Below are 17,572 nucleotides of genomic sequence, written 5' to 3' on the forward strand. Positions count from 1 at the left end.
TCTATTGAAATACGAAGCAGCTTGGTGAACTTGCTGAATTTTTGTGAAGACTTTGAAAAGCCCACAAAGCTAATACATCTAATCCTTCCCCAGGCTGTTTCCATTCTTGGAGATCTTTTTAGAAGTTCTTGTGTCTAACAGACAACTGTTAAGACACATTTCTGCTAAGTGACTGTTTCAACAGCTAAAAATTCTAAAAAACAAGAAGAGTTCCTGAAATGCTAGGGCTTTTTAAAAATTGTTTTTAAAACAGGATAGGGATTTTCCAACCCTTTGGATCTGTGGATCCTTTATGTTCTGCAGTAGTCATGTAGACCTCCATGTAACAGTCAAGCTTACTGGTAAGTTTTGCACTGACCCCTTTTAAATTCTGATTCCACCTGCCCCCTCCCAAAAACCCCAGAGTTAATCCCAAAATCAGAACTACCCAAGAAACTACTTTTGTTTAACTTCTTACCTTCAGGGACCCATGGGAGGGGACACCATACAACAGCTCTAAAAAAGCCTTTATGTTTTGAATGGGTGGTCATGGTGTGTGTTATATAAATCCATGAGCCCGACCTGCTGCCCTGTAGAGTTTGAGTCCTTTGGTTATTAACACAGGCAGGGGACATGTAAGAGCTCTTACCTCCTATTTCAGACCATCCATTTATCAGTCATGGCCAGAACTTTGGGCTCAGGAGAAACTCCTATATGTGTATCATGTTCCCAAGTTTTACACCTCAGCTCCTATAGTGCACTAACAGATTGTGAGAGAGCAGGTATTAAGATGGCTCTGGGCACAGCAAAAGCATTTGCTTTGTGTAAGGATATTTCCCAAGATCTTTCCCTCTTCGTGAGTTCTCATCATGCCACATACCATGCAAGAAAGACAGAAGCAGGAAAGCTTGACAAAACTTCTTGTCTGAAGCAGTAAAGGTCTGCCTCGCCACCACCCACACAATGTATTCACTTCCTCTCCCTCCAACACAAGCACTGGGGAAGCCAATGTCAGCAGAACTCATAAGATCTCCAGGCTATCTGGGAAAAAGGAATCCAACTGCAAAGAGGTGAGACTTGGAGAGATTTCATTCTCCCTTCGAGATCCTGACTGCTCAGAAGTAGAACAGAAGTTGAGCAGAAAGACATCCAGTGATATTTTATTCATTTTGGCTCGAAGCAACATTAAAACAAGCTGTACACTGAGAAGGTAGCATTAGCTCTAGGGACACAGAGGTACGAAAATAAGGATTCTGCAGAACAGCTGAAGTGGCAACAAAACTCATGCCCAAACGTGTAACCTGCTCAAGAGTAAGACAGCTGAAGCACAGAGACTTCCATATCTGATGCCCCTAAACAGCAGGATGGGAAGCATCACACTGGAATTTTACAGGGCCTTGTGAAGGTATCAAGAGGAAAACAGCTGCAGAATGCAAGTTCAGGCCCTTCAATGCATATACAGCAGGAAACAAGTGTACAAATGTACATCAGCTTCACTCCCGCATGGCAGGAGCAATGACAAGCCAGAAGAACAGACCAGTTTCCATAGCCAGTTCCTCACAGTTTTACTGAGTCTAAGTAAGAGCACAGAAGCCACATAATATGTGTCATGTTAGACATAGAAATAAGAAACATTAGTGTCATAAGAGGCTGAAAGAGCTCCTGCCATGTCACCCAGCCCACTGCTCCTCACTCGAGGCTGCAGAACTGGGGGAGTGCAGGACATTCACAATCCTTATTACATCTGTGGTCAGCTTGTCTAGGGTAAATGCAGACTGAAACTAATGTGACCACCAGAGGTGAAAGCCTCCAGCACTTAAAATGGATAATAAAATGGAAGGGTTTAGAATAAGAAGCCACCTGAGCTAATTAGCAAAGTAGTTCACATTAAGCAAGAACCAACATCATCTTGTTTAGAGAGACAGTATTGGATATTCTAGTAGAACATTATGCTTCTGTTCTCATGACTGGAAACATCCAAAATTTCAAGTCACCCAAATCATCAGTTCCCAAGGACAAAAAAAGGTGGACTGACCATTTAAGCTGCCTGTTGCTATCCAAGACACAAACCAACATTCAATTTGACCCTTCCTTCCTTCTCCCTTGCTATTTTGGAATGCAGAATCTGTGCAATCTTATTCAAACCAACAGCTAAAGTAGTTCTTCTGGGGAGGAGGAAAACACCCCTCAGGGTGTCCCCTTTCGCAGGTTCAACCATGACTATACGTACACCAAGATCTACAAGAAGCTCATAAGCATGTTTATGCTATGCTAGGAATGGCTCTAAACATTTTATAATCCCTAACATTAAATAACACCTTTATTTCTGTTAAAAAGTGGAGCCCTCTCAGATGTACTGGAAATAGTTACTCATGGCTTGTTAGAGGCAAAGATGGCTTCAGAGGTATATTTAGTAGATAATGTTCTGTTAAAAAGATGCGAAGAGAAGCACAGATAAAAGATGCCATAGCTGGCAAGCCTTTATTCAGCTGTCAAGATCCTATAAAGGCAAGCCTTAAAAATATAGAGAAGCAGCACTAGAAGAATTTAAATTTCTGCTATCTTTGAAAGTTACCTAATTATGATGAGAAACAATCTACTCAAATAGATGGTTCATACAAACAACAACCCCCAGAAATTAAAGTTGTTGAAAAGCCATTAAACTTATCTTCAAGATACCCTGCCTACAAGTGTGAGGTACTCCGCAGTATGCTGTTTCTCAAGCCCATGTTTTGCATTCTAGCCTTTGCACTGGAAGAAGACACAGAAGGGGAATTTAGCTTAATCTGGAAGTGACCCGATCATGTCGCTTTGGGGCACCGCAGCCGCGGTGGAGCCCAGCCCGAGCCGCACCTTGCCGAGCAGGACGCGCCTCTGTCCGCACTGAGCGCTCTCAGCAGCGCCCCCTGCCCGCGGCCGGCGCGGCAGCGGCGAGTGCAGCGCTGCTCAATCGAGCACAGCCCACCATTCATAAAACGGGGGTCGCGCAGCGCTCAACGGCGGCCGTGCGCTGCTGGAAACCGAGCAAATCGGAACACCGCTCTGTATTTTTTCACCCTAAAATATATATACAGCTCCAGCTAAAATGAGCGTATTTGGTAAGTATTGCTCCACAGAAGTCCCTTCCTTCCGTCTCACGCTCTTAATTACATTCGCTTCAATTAAGTATTTCTATCCATGGGGGGGGGGGGGAGATGAATAATGTTAACACGCCCAAGTTAATCAACTTAGAAGGCAACAGTTGCCTCCTGAGAAATGCACTCGATAAATTACCATCAAGCATCCGGGAGACTCTTACGTTAAAGCGCTCTAGAAATCCTTGACTGTTTTATTCGTATCGGCACTGTTTTGCAATAGGTGTTTGCCTTAAAGATTTAAGGAAGAACTCGGGCAACACTGCCTTTGCCTTCCCGTTACTAAATAAAGAAACGCCCACCGATGCTTTCTATATTTCACTCCAAGCCCTTGAAAACTTGCAGTATTTCCCCCGGTGGAAAACTCCCCAGATTTTCCCATGGAAACGAGGCTCCCACCATGCCTCCTTAAATGTTTCAGCTACGATTGATTCGATGCACTTTCTTCTCCCTGGCAGAGCAGGGAGGCAGAGGAAGCGCCTGCGGGCACTGCATGGGCTGGCGGAGGCTGCCCCGGCCCCCCCCGGCCGCACGTGGACTAGCCAGTGTCCCTGGCAGTATCCCTGTCACGCGAGGCGGCCGCGCACCCCCGGCCCCGGGATGGCGGCTCCCAGGGAGCGGCCGTGAACGGCGGCCCCGCCGATCCCCTGCCCGCCCGGGAAACTTCGGGAAGAGGACACGGGAAGCGCTCCCCCGCCGCCGCCCGGCTCACGGACGGGGTAGCCCGCCGCCTCTCGGGGCGGGAAGCCGGGGCGCCCCGGGAAGAGCGGGAATGTGGGCGGAGGAAGCCATGCGCTCCCGGCAGGGCTCACACTGGCTGGCCCCACCACCGCCCCGCAGGGTCTGCGAGCCGGCCCCCGTGATGGCCCCAGGCGCTTCTTAAGCGGAGCGGAGGGAGCGCGTTATGTCACCGGTTAGGTAACGGCGCGGGAGCCGCCGCAGTGACGGCACCACTCCTCCTCCTCCGCCCCCTCCCGCCGCGGCCGGGGCGGCTGAGGTGAGGCGGCATTAACCCTTGGCGGGGGCGGCTTTCCCTCGCGGCCAGCGGATGCCCCGGGAGCGGGGCGGGCTTCCCCCGCCGCCCACCGGAGGCAGCGGGGAGCGGGGCCGGTGCCGCCGGGAGGGCGGCGGGGCGGCCCCGAGCGCCCGCGCCTCCGGTGCGCCGTGCGGACCGGCAGGGGGCGCTGCTGCGCCGCGGCGGGCGGGCGGGCGGGGGCGGACAGACGGACGGACGGACGGACAGACGGACGGACGGCCCGGGGCGCCGGCGCCCTGCGGCCGCTGCCCCGTGCCCACGCGTGAGGCCCGGCCCGGCGTGCCAGGAGCACGCCCTATTCCCGGACACTGATCCCAGCACGCCCGCGTCACCGGCGCACGGGGCGATCGGCGCCCTTACACTAAGCATGCACGATCTCGGGGCGCAGGATCCCCGCTCCCGGCCGGCATTGCCCGAGCGCCAGGCTTCCAACAGGACCAGCGCGGAGCCACCAGCGCGCCCAGCCCGGGCCAAGCTGAGCTGAGGCTCAGCCGAGGGCATTCCCCGCATCCCTCGCTGCCACCTGCCCCACGGGTCTCCGCAGCCGGCCTTCACACAGGATCCTCCCACAGCAGAGGACTCGCCCTTAGCTCGCGGCCAGCAGCCCTGCGTACTCCTGTCCCAAGCACAAGGCAGCAGGACACACGCCCGGCAGAGAGAAGGACTCCGGGCCGGCCAGCCCGCACCACACATGGATTTCAGGTCCCACTGAGCCCCGGCTCCATCAGGGAACACTAGCACAGACACAGAACTATTCACCTTGTCCCTGACAAAGTGGAAACTTCTATGCAGAGTTATACCAAGAATGCAGCACTCCCCTGTCAAGATCCACCACAACCTCCTTCCAAGGTCTTCACTGCAATCTCTCCAGTGCCCTTTTTCATTTACAGAGTCCACTCAAGCATATGGTGACAGGATTCTTCAGCTTGTCCCAGGCAAGCAGACCAGCAGCCATAGCTCAGAAAAAACGTAGCTCAGAGGAATTTTCAGCAACACCCCCTATCCACAGATGCAATGCTATAAAGGGAAAACAGCCTGCACCAACTGCCAGGATGCTCTGGAAAGCAGCATGCACAGGTTGCACTGCTCTGGCTCCCTGATTGACTTCAGGTACCTCCGGCCCCATCTCTCTTCTACTTGCTGCTTTCCTTCGTTTTTTGACACCCCATTCTTGCAGCCCTCCTATCCCAGCTTCTCAAGGACTCTTTGATTTAGAAAACTTTGTAGGTTCCACAGCAGAGAAGATTTTCACTAGTGCTTCCCCAACTCCTCTCTGAGTGGGACTGGGGGCCAACTATTGAACTTCTGTCTCTGGTCCAAGAGAAAAGCCTCCTTTAGAAGTCAGGCACTAGGAAGAGCAATGGAGGTTGTTCTTACCACATCTGCATAGACTGATCTTGGTACCTTTAGTCCACTGATCAGAACCAGACTGACAAAACAGCTTTATTATCCACAAGTCCTTCTAGCCTCTCTCCCAAAAGACCTGTAAAAATTGCACAAAGCTCCCCCCCGCCAATGGGGCCTGTGCCAGCATCTCTGCTGCTCTCCTTCAGGTCCTGTAAACCCTTCTTACATGTTCAGACAGCCAGTGCCACCTCACCAAAACACTGCTGTCCCACAAGCACCAGGACACACTCACGGGACAAACACAGGCCAGCTGGGGCACAGCATAGTCTGGTTACAGGCCAAGCAGGCCATTGCACATGCAAACTGTCACAGCACTGAATTTAGGTGCACCACTCCTGCTGAAAATTGCCATTGTGGCTAGAGGAAGAAGCTTGCATCAAAGGAACTAAGACACCTTAAGGAAGAGGAGGGAAAAGAAAAAAAAAAAAAAAAAAAAGCTTTTTAAGAACATGACCACTGCTCCAGGATTTAGGAATAAGGGCAAACTTCAGACTGCAGAAAATCCACAGCTGGTAAGAATATGTGCATATAGTACCACACTGGGCATTAAAAGTTTTGATCAGCATCCCTTACTTACATGCATCCCCATAGTACTAATTCCCCACAAAGTAAGGCTTTAAAATGAATATATAAACCAACTTCTACAGTAAAGGCTATTTTAAAACAATATGCATTTATGAGAAAAGATCTATTGTTACTCAAATCTGCTTCCTCACTTTGTAGAGAATTTATGCTGGAAGTCAGTTTGAGGAGACAAATTCTAGGTTAGTGCACAAGAAACACAGTTTCAATCCAAAGCTTACTAACAGTGACTGAAACAAGCTAGTCTATGCTGGAACGTCACACTAACATTTTTCTGAACAAATGCATTATTTTCAAATGTTGCCAAGGCAATGTTTTACATCGGAAATTCTACACTTTGATTCCACAACCAGCAACAGCAACTAAGTGACAAATCCAGCTGGGATGAGATGCTACCAAAATTCTGCATAGCTGGCAGGTTGAAAACCCATCTCTTTCATTTTAGTAAAATTTCTTGGCTTACAAAGACTTTCAATTAACAGATTCCCACCCCACCATTTTCAAACACTGTGAAGCATCAAGAATTTGGTTACCAGAGTAAGAGTTTGAAATACAGCCAAGCACAACCAGTCTGACCCCAAGGACAAGGTCACAGGAAGAACAGAATACTATAAACTATTGTAGAAGGAATGACAAAGAGGTTTATTTCTTCAAATTAATACCCCAGCTATCAAAGCAATACACCACCATTATCCTAGTCTTTGAAAAGGAAAGGAGCTAGTTAAAACCTGTTAGCAGGGTCTTCAAAAATCATACTCTGCTCTCATAAACAATCCTCTCAAACACACAAGAGGTACACGCCACCCATCTTGACCCACAAAGAACCAAGCAAAACAAGACTTTGGAACAGCCCACCAAGATGGGGCCAAGCAACAGAACTGACAACAGGCTCCTCCTGCAGTTTTAGGCTCAGTTTCAGCCAGCTTAGCTGCAGGATGTCATCCAACCACCCATGCCTACCTGCTTCCTCAGCATCTGTTTGCCAATCGCTTTTCAGGCAGCTCAGAAGCTGACCCCAGCAGCTTCTTCCTTGGTTGGGTCCTCCTTGCAGAGTTAGAGGTCAGCCACACAAGCAGACCTCACCAACACCACCACCACCACACATTGAGCAAGGCAACGTAAGGGAAGCAGCAAGAGCTCCCAGCCAGTGACCAGAGCAGCAGCAATTCTTTTGGCAGCAGCCTGGTCTTGGAGCAACTCAAGCTGACCACTGGGCTCAACTGTATCTTCAACATACAGTTCCGTAATACTGCCAAGTTTCCCTTCTGTTGCACCAGCACTGGAATTCATATGACCAAAGCAGTCTATGGAGCATAAATAGCCCCAAGTGACTTATTTTCTGCAGGGCACACTCCTCAACCAGACCAACATCACAGCTATCATAAAGAGGAAAAAAGCAAGACGAGAGCTCTCCATCTACCTTCTCTCTCTCTCTGCACCAAACTTTTACATCAGAAAGCCATGATGTAAAAACACACACCCACTCTTGGGACTGAAGGCATCTCATTTATAAACTGACACAATGTGAGAGTGTCAGCAAACTGATTCCAGTGCAAAGGAACATGAACAAGGCTCTGGAGGTTAGAGTGAACACCCAAGGTGAAGAACCAGTTCACCAAATGGAGTATTCTAGATCAAAATCTAGGAACCAACACCAAGTCACGGAGCCCCAAAAGTTTTGCCATAGATCTGGGTCTACCAGGACAAAAAGACTGAGATAATGAGTTTGTATCAGGACAGGTAACTTGCCTTTAAGCACACCTGCAAGTTGACAGGAGTACACATCCCTTTCTGCCATGCCACACAAACACTGGGTTGGACACGTAGGACAATTGAGGGCAGAACAAATTGCAAGACATCCTAACTCTAATCCCTTGTTCAACTACTGACAGAGCAGCAGCTTCTTCCAGCAGAGCAGTGACCCTTCACTGCCCTATCCTTGCTGCTTCTCTCTCCTGTTAGAGATCTGACTCGTGAGCCATGCTGAATCCATGCTGTGGGGGTGAAGAGCTCTTTGGCAGATGGAACTGAGACAGCAGGAATACTGGGCATATACGCCTCTTTCCAGAAAAAAATATTTACACAAAATAATAGAGACTAACAAGTTTATAGATTAAGCATCTTTGCTGGCAGGATAAGAAGGGAAGGGAGCAAAGGGGTAGAAGCCTATGGGAAACGCGTCTTCCAGAGACTTCAGAACAATGGAAGAGTTTTGGAGAAACAGATCAGCCAGTCACAGATGAGGAATGTGGAAGTTGGACTTGCTGGAACAAGGATCCAGTGGTGAAGTAGAGTATGGAGAAGAGCAGCATGCAAGCATAAGCAAGTGTTGGTTGGGTAACAGCAGCTGCACAACTGGAGATAGTTCTCTGCCTTCTACTTTCTGTACCTATATGCATCCTCCCACACATGTGCAAACCTCTCCATCTAAAAGCAGGGACTAGATACCTTGTAAGGAGACTAGATTCTTTAGTCTCTGCACAACAGTTTCTTCCCCTCAACAACAAAAACCTTTGTCCCATTGAGCTTATTCCCCTTCTCTCCCATTCCCCTTCTCTCACTACACCTTTTCTCCCTTTCTGCTTCTGTGGTAGTCTTCTAACATACACAAAAATCCTTTGGGAAAATTGTGCTGATTAACAACCCTAGAGCTGAGCTCCTCAAGTCTGCTCTTCCTTGTCCATTAAATATAGAGCTCCTCAAGAAATGGAGACACAGCTGTCCCTCTGGCATGACTGATGGAATACACCCTTTAGAATATGTGGCTCACAATTGCTTAAGAGGAGAAAATAGAAGAGAGGTATAAAAAACAAAAAAATACCAAAACGTGCAACCAAAACCAAATCTGTACCGTCAACCAGTAAGTTCTGCACATATACAGACCATACCTGAACCTGAGCCACCCAGCTGTCTCTCACAACTGACAAGCAACTGAATCATGAGAGAAACACAAGAGAACCTTCAGGAGAGAAAGAAGCAGGAAGGATAACAAAAATAGGAAAAGAAGTACAAGAAACAATGGGACAGGCACTATTTTCCCTGAGGCTCGGCTTCTGGACATCTCAACTCCAGTTTTAAGAACTGCTTAATAAGAGGTTTCTTTCAAAACCTACAACTAAACCCCAGGCTTTTAGGTGTCACCATCTGCTGCTGAGGGCAATGGAGTGGATTAGAAGCTCAGTAGGAAATTTTGCATATAGCTCTCTTCCCATGTTAGCTGGAGACGTTTATATTGTGGAAAAGGATTTCAGCACTTGCTAATGACTCACCCAGTGGGTGATGGTGCACTGCTCTAGACTTTAATTCCAGGAATCTGGGAACTTGCATAGATTTGAAAAACAATATATTATTTTAAGGTTAAATCAGGAGTCAAAACCCAGCAGATTTAAAGTAGAATTATTTTGTGCAATTAAATGTACTACAGGGGAAGGAACTTGAATTGCCCTAATTCTAGCATTTTTAGATATTAATGTACTTAATCTGAAAAATCTTCTGCTTTTCTCTAAGAACCCAGGTTTCCTAAAACTCATCAGTAAGTGAGCCCCAGAAGTCATCTGAAGCTAGACACAGCAACTTAGGTAAGTGATTAAACCATGCAAGCCAAACACATGGATGCTTTACCTACTAGTTACAGTGTTTATCCCACATGTGCTTGTAAACAGGTCTAAAGAATCACATTTGGCATTTCTGTTAGAATATTCAGGAAAGATACTTTCTCAGTGTTATCCCTTACATAGCAGAGATGGTCATCCTCACCCTATGGATTAGGAATTAATATATTCATAAAACCAAGAACAACGTGTTTCACCCACCTACCAAAAAACAATTCCTAGGTGGAGAACGGCTGCAGTTTTCCCAAAGGACACTCATCTCTGCCCTCAAACCCTCAGGGCCTCCTGCCAGCTTACTTGCTCCTTACACGGGAGTGCATTTACCCAGCTGGCACTAACACCCAGCATAATTCCAGCTGGGACTTCCTCGCTGAAGACACTTGTGTGCTCACCACTTCTACACAATGCCTTTCCTTGCCATCACCAGGGCACCTCATAGGTAATTCCCAGAGGGAGGGAAGTACACTGGCCGAAAGAGCAAAACAAAGAAACTGGAGCAAGATATTACTCTAGATTATATCCTTGTACAAATTCTCTAGTTTTAAGTAACCAGTTTCCATTACAAGTATTCCTACTTTAAAACACACAGAAGATTGGGAGAATGAGCTAGCTTAAAAGAACACAGCTATACATCCCCAAGTTAATAAATTGTCAAGCATTTCTCTCTCAGGCTGTTTATGGGTATTCTTTTCACCTTAACACAAACATCTGTCCTCCACTCACCATTAGCTGGTGCGGTTTTTTTGCAGGTGGAGAAACCATACTACAGCATCTAACCCTCCTCCACATACATCTCTCTGCTCCTGCAGCTAAACATGGCAAAGTCTGTTCATGTTCTGAATCAAACTGCAGAGCTGTAGATTATGAGCTTGGTTGATGCTGAGGCTGCTTGTGCCCACACATACACATGTGGTGTGCTGGCAACAAGCCAGAAGAGAAGGGCTGAAGTCCCTCAGCGAGGACACAGCAGAACTGGGACTCTGGACAGCTGGGCTCTGAGTAGTTGCTCTCCCTCTACTCTTCTGACCAGAGAGTGCAAGAAGGAGCACTTAATGCAGTAAGTGTTGAGCAATCCTACTAAGCAGAGGTTTAAACAGTCAGTAACATCATGTGCAAATGAAAACACCCGAAAGAAGTAATCAAGCACCAGAAAGAGAGAAAAATTGTAGAAAACAGCAGAGTATGGTTCATTCCTTTATACTGTCCAGGAAGCAGAACTGATTTTGGGGTATGTTAATAGCTGTAGCCTATGTTAAAAATACTAGAGAGCCTCCCTGACTCACCAAGAGCTGCAAGGTCTCTGTAGGAGTTACGGCCCCCCCAAACACCACACAGTGCGAGCTACCGAGTGTAGAGAAACAGGGTCAGAGATCCCACTTCTTCTGGGCTGCTCTGGAAGAGCATCGTTTGCTCAGTCCAACAAAGCACAGGCTGGAGGGATACACTGACAGAAGTCTTCTAAATGACAAGCTATGAGTAGGACTGATGACTAAAGGCAGCTAATTTTTTCACTAGAGAAAATTTAGGATGGATACTTGGAAACATTACATGGCAAAAAGGAAAAAAAAACCCATACACACTGGAGCACCGTACTCCTGGGAAGTACAGACAGGATTAGGATGCTTGAATCAGACTGTTCTCTGAGCCACTCCTCAGTGCAGTAACCCTTCAGAAGCACTTTGCAAATAGCCATACAAGAAAACAAAACATGCTCTGAGTTCAGGCTGCACATTTCACTTGAGCTGTCACAATCACAAGTTAGTTTACAAGCAAGCTGGCATATTTTCACACATTCTTGACAGTACTTTTCAGGTTAACAAGTGTCATGCTTTATTTCATACAAGGGTATCGTCCAGAATTGACAACAAGGCCAGAAGACCTTCACCATGGACCTGAAGTGCTGAAGACGATAAATCCCTGAATAAGTGATTCAGCTAAAGAAGCAGAGATAACCAAAAGCTCCCCCCAAAGCTCTGCACACACCAGCCAAGCACTCGTGTGCAGGGATAACAGGGAGCTGGGCAGAGCCTCTCCTCTCACATCTTGCAGGGAGAGCAACACTCAGAGAGGTTGAAACGCCCTCCCTCTCCATTTCCCTACTAATTACACCCTCACCACGCATTGCTCCAGGGTGGCTGTTTAAATCTGCAACAGTGAATTGTGACATGGTCTGTCAACTATCTATCACTGCAAATTGTGAAACACCTGCAAAGCAAGACTGCATTCGTTTGTGCAACAGGGGTTGAAACTCGCTTGCAGAAAACTAAGAAGCTTTAAGGTAACAACTATTTCACTCGATGCTAAGGAGTCTGAAAAATGACACTGCTTGTGAAAGCTGCTCAAAGTCATCAACAATTAGCACCTGGTCAGCAGTAAAGTGAACGTCCTTTGTATGGAGTTCTTAAATTGTAACTAAAATAATTTACCATCTGACTTACTTCGTTAAGGATATCCCAAGAACTTTATAAGGATCAGGGTCTGTTTCATAAGACACCATTTTTAGGGACTGCAGAAAGCATAATCTTACAGATGGAATCTAACTCAAACCATTTACAAGCACAAAATCCAGCTAGTCACTTCTTCCTCTTTACGTAAGCACCACTTCTTATTAATTTAATAATATTATTGATAAGGTCTGAGTTACAGAGCTTGCTATTACCCCAACTTACTAGTCAACAAGAGTCTGGGAATCACCCCCATATTCTTAGTTTTTAAAAGACCTGACTGTACAGACACAAGTATCTACTCCACTGCTCATGTACTCAGTTGCATACATTTTTCATGCCTCCCTCAGTGGCCCTGGTACACAAGCTGCTATTTTTAGATGCTGGACTATGTGTAGCCCTTGTCAAGTAAAAGAAGCCAATAAGAAGGCAGAGAGGGTCACCCAGCTTTGCTGCTGCTCAAAAAAGTTTTTGTTAAATATTTACACAGGAAAAGAATGGTTTAAGACTGAATAAGGGGGGGTTTTGCCTAAAATCAAATTACAGAAAGTTAGAGGCAGTTGAGAGCACCATCCTGATTAACGACCTCTCACAAATTCTTTTTTAAGAAATCTAGAGCAAATTGCCCACATTTAGTTAATTTTGCATGTTAGTGAATAAACTCCAAGAAGCTTAATTAAGGCAAGCTCATCTTCACAAATGTTTGTTGGCCCAAATACAACTGTACAGCTGTATTCACCACATGAGAAAGCATCACCGCTATCAGAAATCTTGTAACCACTAAATGTATGATTATTCAACCATGACTCTGTCAAAGGCACTGAGGGAAGAAGTGGATACTTTTCTAAGTCACTGTGAGGCTTGAAAGAAAGCAGGACTTTTCTTCAAGTGTCACATGGCCAATCACACAAACAAAATAAACTTTGTTTCCAATTAACACATTGCTTCAGCTACAACAAACTGGGGGGAAAAAAACACATTTATCATCAAAATATTTGCCATGTTGAGACAGGAAAAAAAGAAAGAAAAAGATTAAGTATCCCCACAACCAAGTACTGACACAACCAAGATGTTAGATGCTTTACAACACCAGATCAATCCAACTTGCACTGACAGTATGTTCTGAATATACAAAGTTGATTATCTGCATATACTGAATTGGTCTGATCCCACAGCTGACCCTGCTCCAAACAGGAGGTTGGACTACAAGCCTCCTGTGGTCCCTCCCAGTCTAAATTACCATAGAATTTTGAATTCATTTCACCAAGTTACTGAAGGGAAGGAGCAGAAAAACAATTTCATGTTTTCCAGAAAAAGAGGCAGCTTCCTAAAATAGGAGACATGGCAACTCTCCAAATGGGAGCTATAACAGCAGCAGACAGTTCCCTGCTCCAGACACTCTGTACTCCAGAATACACCCAATTTTCAATGGCAGAGAAGCAAGGTGGCTGCCTGCCACTACCATCAATGGGAGAAGAATAGGACTCTCATCCAACCTAAGGAAATACCACTATGGATCACTACCATCAGCACTACCAGCAGATCTGTCTGCCTAGAGGAAGGCAGGAAAACAGCCACATCTTGGCTGTATTCTTGGTGAATTCAGAATGACTCCTTGGCACTCTGGTCCTGTTGAGTGTGTGGTTTATTTAGCTACATTGTTTTTCAGTCACAGGAGCTGTTATTCTTATCTTCTTTTACCAACTTATGAGGCACATTAAAGGTAGAACATTCAACGTGGGAGTTTTCACTGTATACTCTCTCAAGATGCACCCAGAAATCTCCCATTGAGACATGCACCCAACTTCCATAGTGTACTTCACTGTACAGTAGCCAAAAAGCAAGCCAGATGCAAGTTATATGGAGAGAAAACCAGAAAAGCTGCATCCGGACTTTCACACATAATTGTGACTGTAGAAAAACTAATTTTTTGTCAAAAGAGATGCTATTTCAAGTAGTACAAACCTAATTTTCCCAGAGTACATTACCAGTTCACATAGTTGTTCTTCCTCCTCATGTCCCCTCCTTCTACATACCAGACAGAGCATAGACAGAAGCAATTCCATACATACATCCAAAAAAACCTCTGAGAAAACAGGGATAGAATTTGCAACCCAATTTCAGACATGCAGAAGAGCTAAAGGGCAGTAAGAAGTCCTTCCAAAAGGACTTGTGGTTTAGGGTTTTTGTAAAGTTGCTTTCTATTTGTGCACTAGAAAGAATACATTGACACAGTAACTACAGCAGCCAATTTGCATCAAAAACCACTGGTTATTAAAATACCAGAAAAAAAGAGGAAAAGCACTTCTTCCTACAGTATGACTTAGTAATTTGCTAATTCTCAAGGTGACCCAACATATCTGCAGCTATGCCTCCATCCTCCTTTCCATGAGAGGGAACAGAGACCCTGGCCAGCCACAATATACTTCAGGGCAAACCACCCCAGTGCTTATTCAGACTAAGACAACCTCTCTTCATTTCAGCTGGAGACTACAGCAGCTGCCCCAATAAAGCAGCATCTCACCTGCATCAGCTGCACACAGAGGACACACAACAGCTAGCTCATGATGGCCACACATCTTCCTATAGTGACAGCAGGCACCATCACCCTCTTTCTCCATTCTCCTTGACACTGCAGCAGTGCTCCCACTTTAGAGCAGAGCAATAAACAGGGAATTTAGCTGTGCTGCCAGTGCTCCTCTTCCTCCTCGCCTTGAAGATCACAATCGTGGCAGAGAAAGAGCAATTTCTGTGAACAGCCATTGGCCACATGCAGTGGCCTGCTGCTGCCTGCACTTGTACAAAACAGTGACAGAGGACATTTGCACTGCAGTTCTCTGGATGTTTGAGGATGTGACTGTGGGAAGATCTGCTGTCTACAGTTTGCGGTTCCAGCTGATAAGCTGGCATTTGGCTCAAGCACTGCAAACTTCCATGTTTGCGACAATGCAAAACGAGCTCAAGTGGTCACCAAGACTTCTGTGATGCACCACAAGTCAGCAGGCAACTGATAATTACATTCATTGTACATGTACATACATGATACATTCAAAATCAACATCAGAAGGTCAAAGAGGGTTTGGGTGTCCTGTGCCAACTGTATCTTTAACAGGCATAACACTTCTCCAGCTGAAAGGGAAACCTGGGCCTTAGTCATTTGTATGTAAAGCTGTAACTTGTCCAAGACACTGCTGCAGTATTTCAAGCCTGTGTACATACAGGGCTCAGGACATGCTCTGGCATTATGTATGCTGCCAGTAGCAGCGCTGGTTTACTGGTGTCTCACACAAGCAGACATCCAACTACCCAGCCACATGTTCATATACAAGTTCGGTGTTGGCTGCAGCAGAGCCTATGGGGGAGCACTGTCATAAGCCAATGGACCAGCTTGTTGCAGGACTGCTCTACCTACAGGTCTGACACCTGCAAGCAGCTGCAGCAGCTGAGCACTTGATGTCCTCCTACTCCCCTTGAGGGAAGGAAGTACCTTTTGCAGCCTTTTAAACTATCATCTCATCTTAAACTCACATCTCTTACACTTTACAATTATTTTTGTGGCCCACTTTATCAATTCCCAATCAGGCACAGGACTTGCCCTTCCCACTGACTTTGGCCAGAATGGATTTGAAAATTCCCTTGGCCTGATCTGTTGCACTGGCAGAGAACCCCTCATCATTACTTACAGGCCACAGGGGAAGACTCAGATGGAAGAAATTGTTTTTCCCCAGCGTGGCTCCTCTGACCAGGAATCGAAGTACTGAGAAAAGTTAGAGCAGCGTAGCACTGAAAATACCCTGGTAACAGCCTCTGCTGTAGTTCCACAGCGCTCCTGTATTTCTGGGATGCCAGCTAAATGCTGTCGCCACCCCTTCCCTGCCACCGCCACTGTCACCCCCTCCACAGGGAGGGCCAGTCGTGCTTCAGTCCCTTCCTGAGCGCGGCCCGGGACCGAGGAGGGGTCGAGCTGCAGGAGCAGGCGGGGTTGGCACAAGTTCCGCGCCGCTCCGCCGTCTGCCCGCCGCTCTCGGCGGGGCTCTTCCCTCGCCCTACGGCCCGGCGCTTCTCCCGGGGCAGCCGCGGCTGCCGCCGTTCGCCCGCTGCTCCCGGTGCGGGGCAGGGGCCGCGCGGCCCCCGGTTCCCGCTGCGCCGGGAGCGGCCGCGGCTCCGGGGGCGGCGGGGACGGGGCGGGCCTGACGTCAGCGATGAGGTGCGAGGCCGCGCGCAGGGGGCGGCGCGCACCGACCGGCCGCGCTGGGAACTGCGGAGCGGCCCCGGCTGCGCGGCCCCGGAGCCGCGCTGCGCGCCCGGCCGCCCCGGAGACACCAAGTTCAAACGCGCCGTGCCCGCCCGCCCGCCCACAAGTCCCAACACTGGGCGCTTCTCTCAGGACCGACCCGACCGGCGCGCTCCGGCCCCGCAGATTTCGCGGGGAGCGTGAGAACGGCACCCGGCTCGGCGGGGGCGCGCCCGGCAGAGCAGCGGAACGCGCCGGCCCCTCAGCGACTGCCCCAGACCGGCCTGCCCCGGACCCGGCTGTCCCCCCCGGGCGCTCCGCCAAACTGCCCCGGTCCCCGCCGCCCGCGCCCCCCTCGCTGCCGGGCTGAGGCCGCTCCTCCGCGAGGTCCCTACCCCGGCCCGAGGAGGACACCGGAGAAAGAGCCGCGGCGGGGGCGGCCGGGACGCGCACTCACCTGCCCAGGCGCCCAGCGCCGGCCCCACGGCGGCCGCGCCGCTGCCCAGCACCCAGACGCGAAGCCCGGCCAGAAGGCGGTACGAGGCCAGCGCCGCCGCGTAGAGAGCGCCCAGCGCGCCCACCCAGTAGAGGAGGCCGGCGGCCGGGAGCGCGGCGGGAGCCACCATGCTGCGGAGGCTGCCGCGGCCGGACTGAGCCCTCCCGGCCACCGCCGCCCCGCAGCCGTCACGGCGCCCGCCCCCGCCCCGCCGCGATTGGCGGAGGGGCCGCTCAGCCACCGGGTAACCCGGCAACGCGGCCGGGCCCGCCCGCCCTGGGGCCGCCCGGCCCCGCCGCGCCGGGAAGGGGGGGGCAGGCAGCGAGCGGCCACACGCCCCCGTACTACTTGCGGCCTGCGCCCCACGTGGTCGGCACCGCTCTCTTGCCGCTATTGGCCGGCGAGGATGGCCGTCACCCCGCCGCCGCACTTCGATTGGTTCCACCGCCCAGGAGCCTCGCAGGATTGGTAGGAGACGGGGCCTCTGCTCCCGCCCCCACTGACGTCATATGAGCCCATTCATAAAATGCTCAGGCTCCGCCTCGCACTCGAATATGTCCCTCGGTTCCCCTCCCCCCAGCCCCGCACTGCGCTCGCCCACGGAACCGCGCCGCGATCGCCGCTCCACGGGGCCGCAGGGACCCCTGGG

General features: G+C 49.0%; 1 protein-coding gene across 1 annotated transcript in view; it reads right to left on the minus strand.

Annotated features, from left to right (window-relative positions):
- The window catches only part of HSD17B12 (hydroxysteroid 17-beta dehydrogenase 12), an 84,634-nt gene extending 67,379 nt beyond the window's left edge, over positions 1 to 17,255 (minus strand). The window contains exon 1 of the mRNA XM_048305629.1: positions 16,885 to 17,255. Within this exon, the coding sequence (XP_048161586.1) occupies positions 16,885 to 17,053 (169 nt within the window). The 5' untranslated portion in view covers positions 17,054 to 17,255. The remainder of the gene's footprint in view (positions 1 to 16,884) is intronic.
- Between the last annotated feature and the right edge of the window lie 317 nt (positions 17,256 to 17,572).

This window comes from Corvus hawaiiensis, chromosome 6, assembly GCF_020740725.1.
Source record: "Corvus hawaiiensis isolate bCorHaw1 chromosome 6, bCorHaw1.pri.cur, whole genome shotgun sequence".
NCBI lineage: Eukaryota > Metazoa > Chordata > Aves > Passeriformes > Corvidae > Corvus > Corvus hawaiiensis.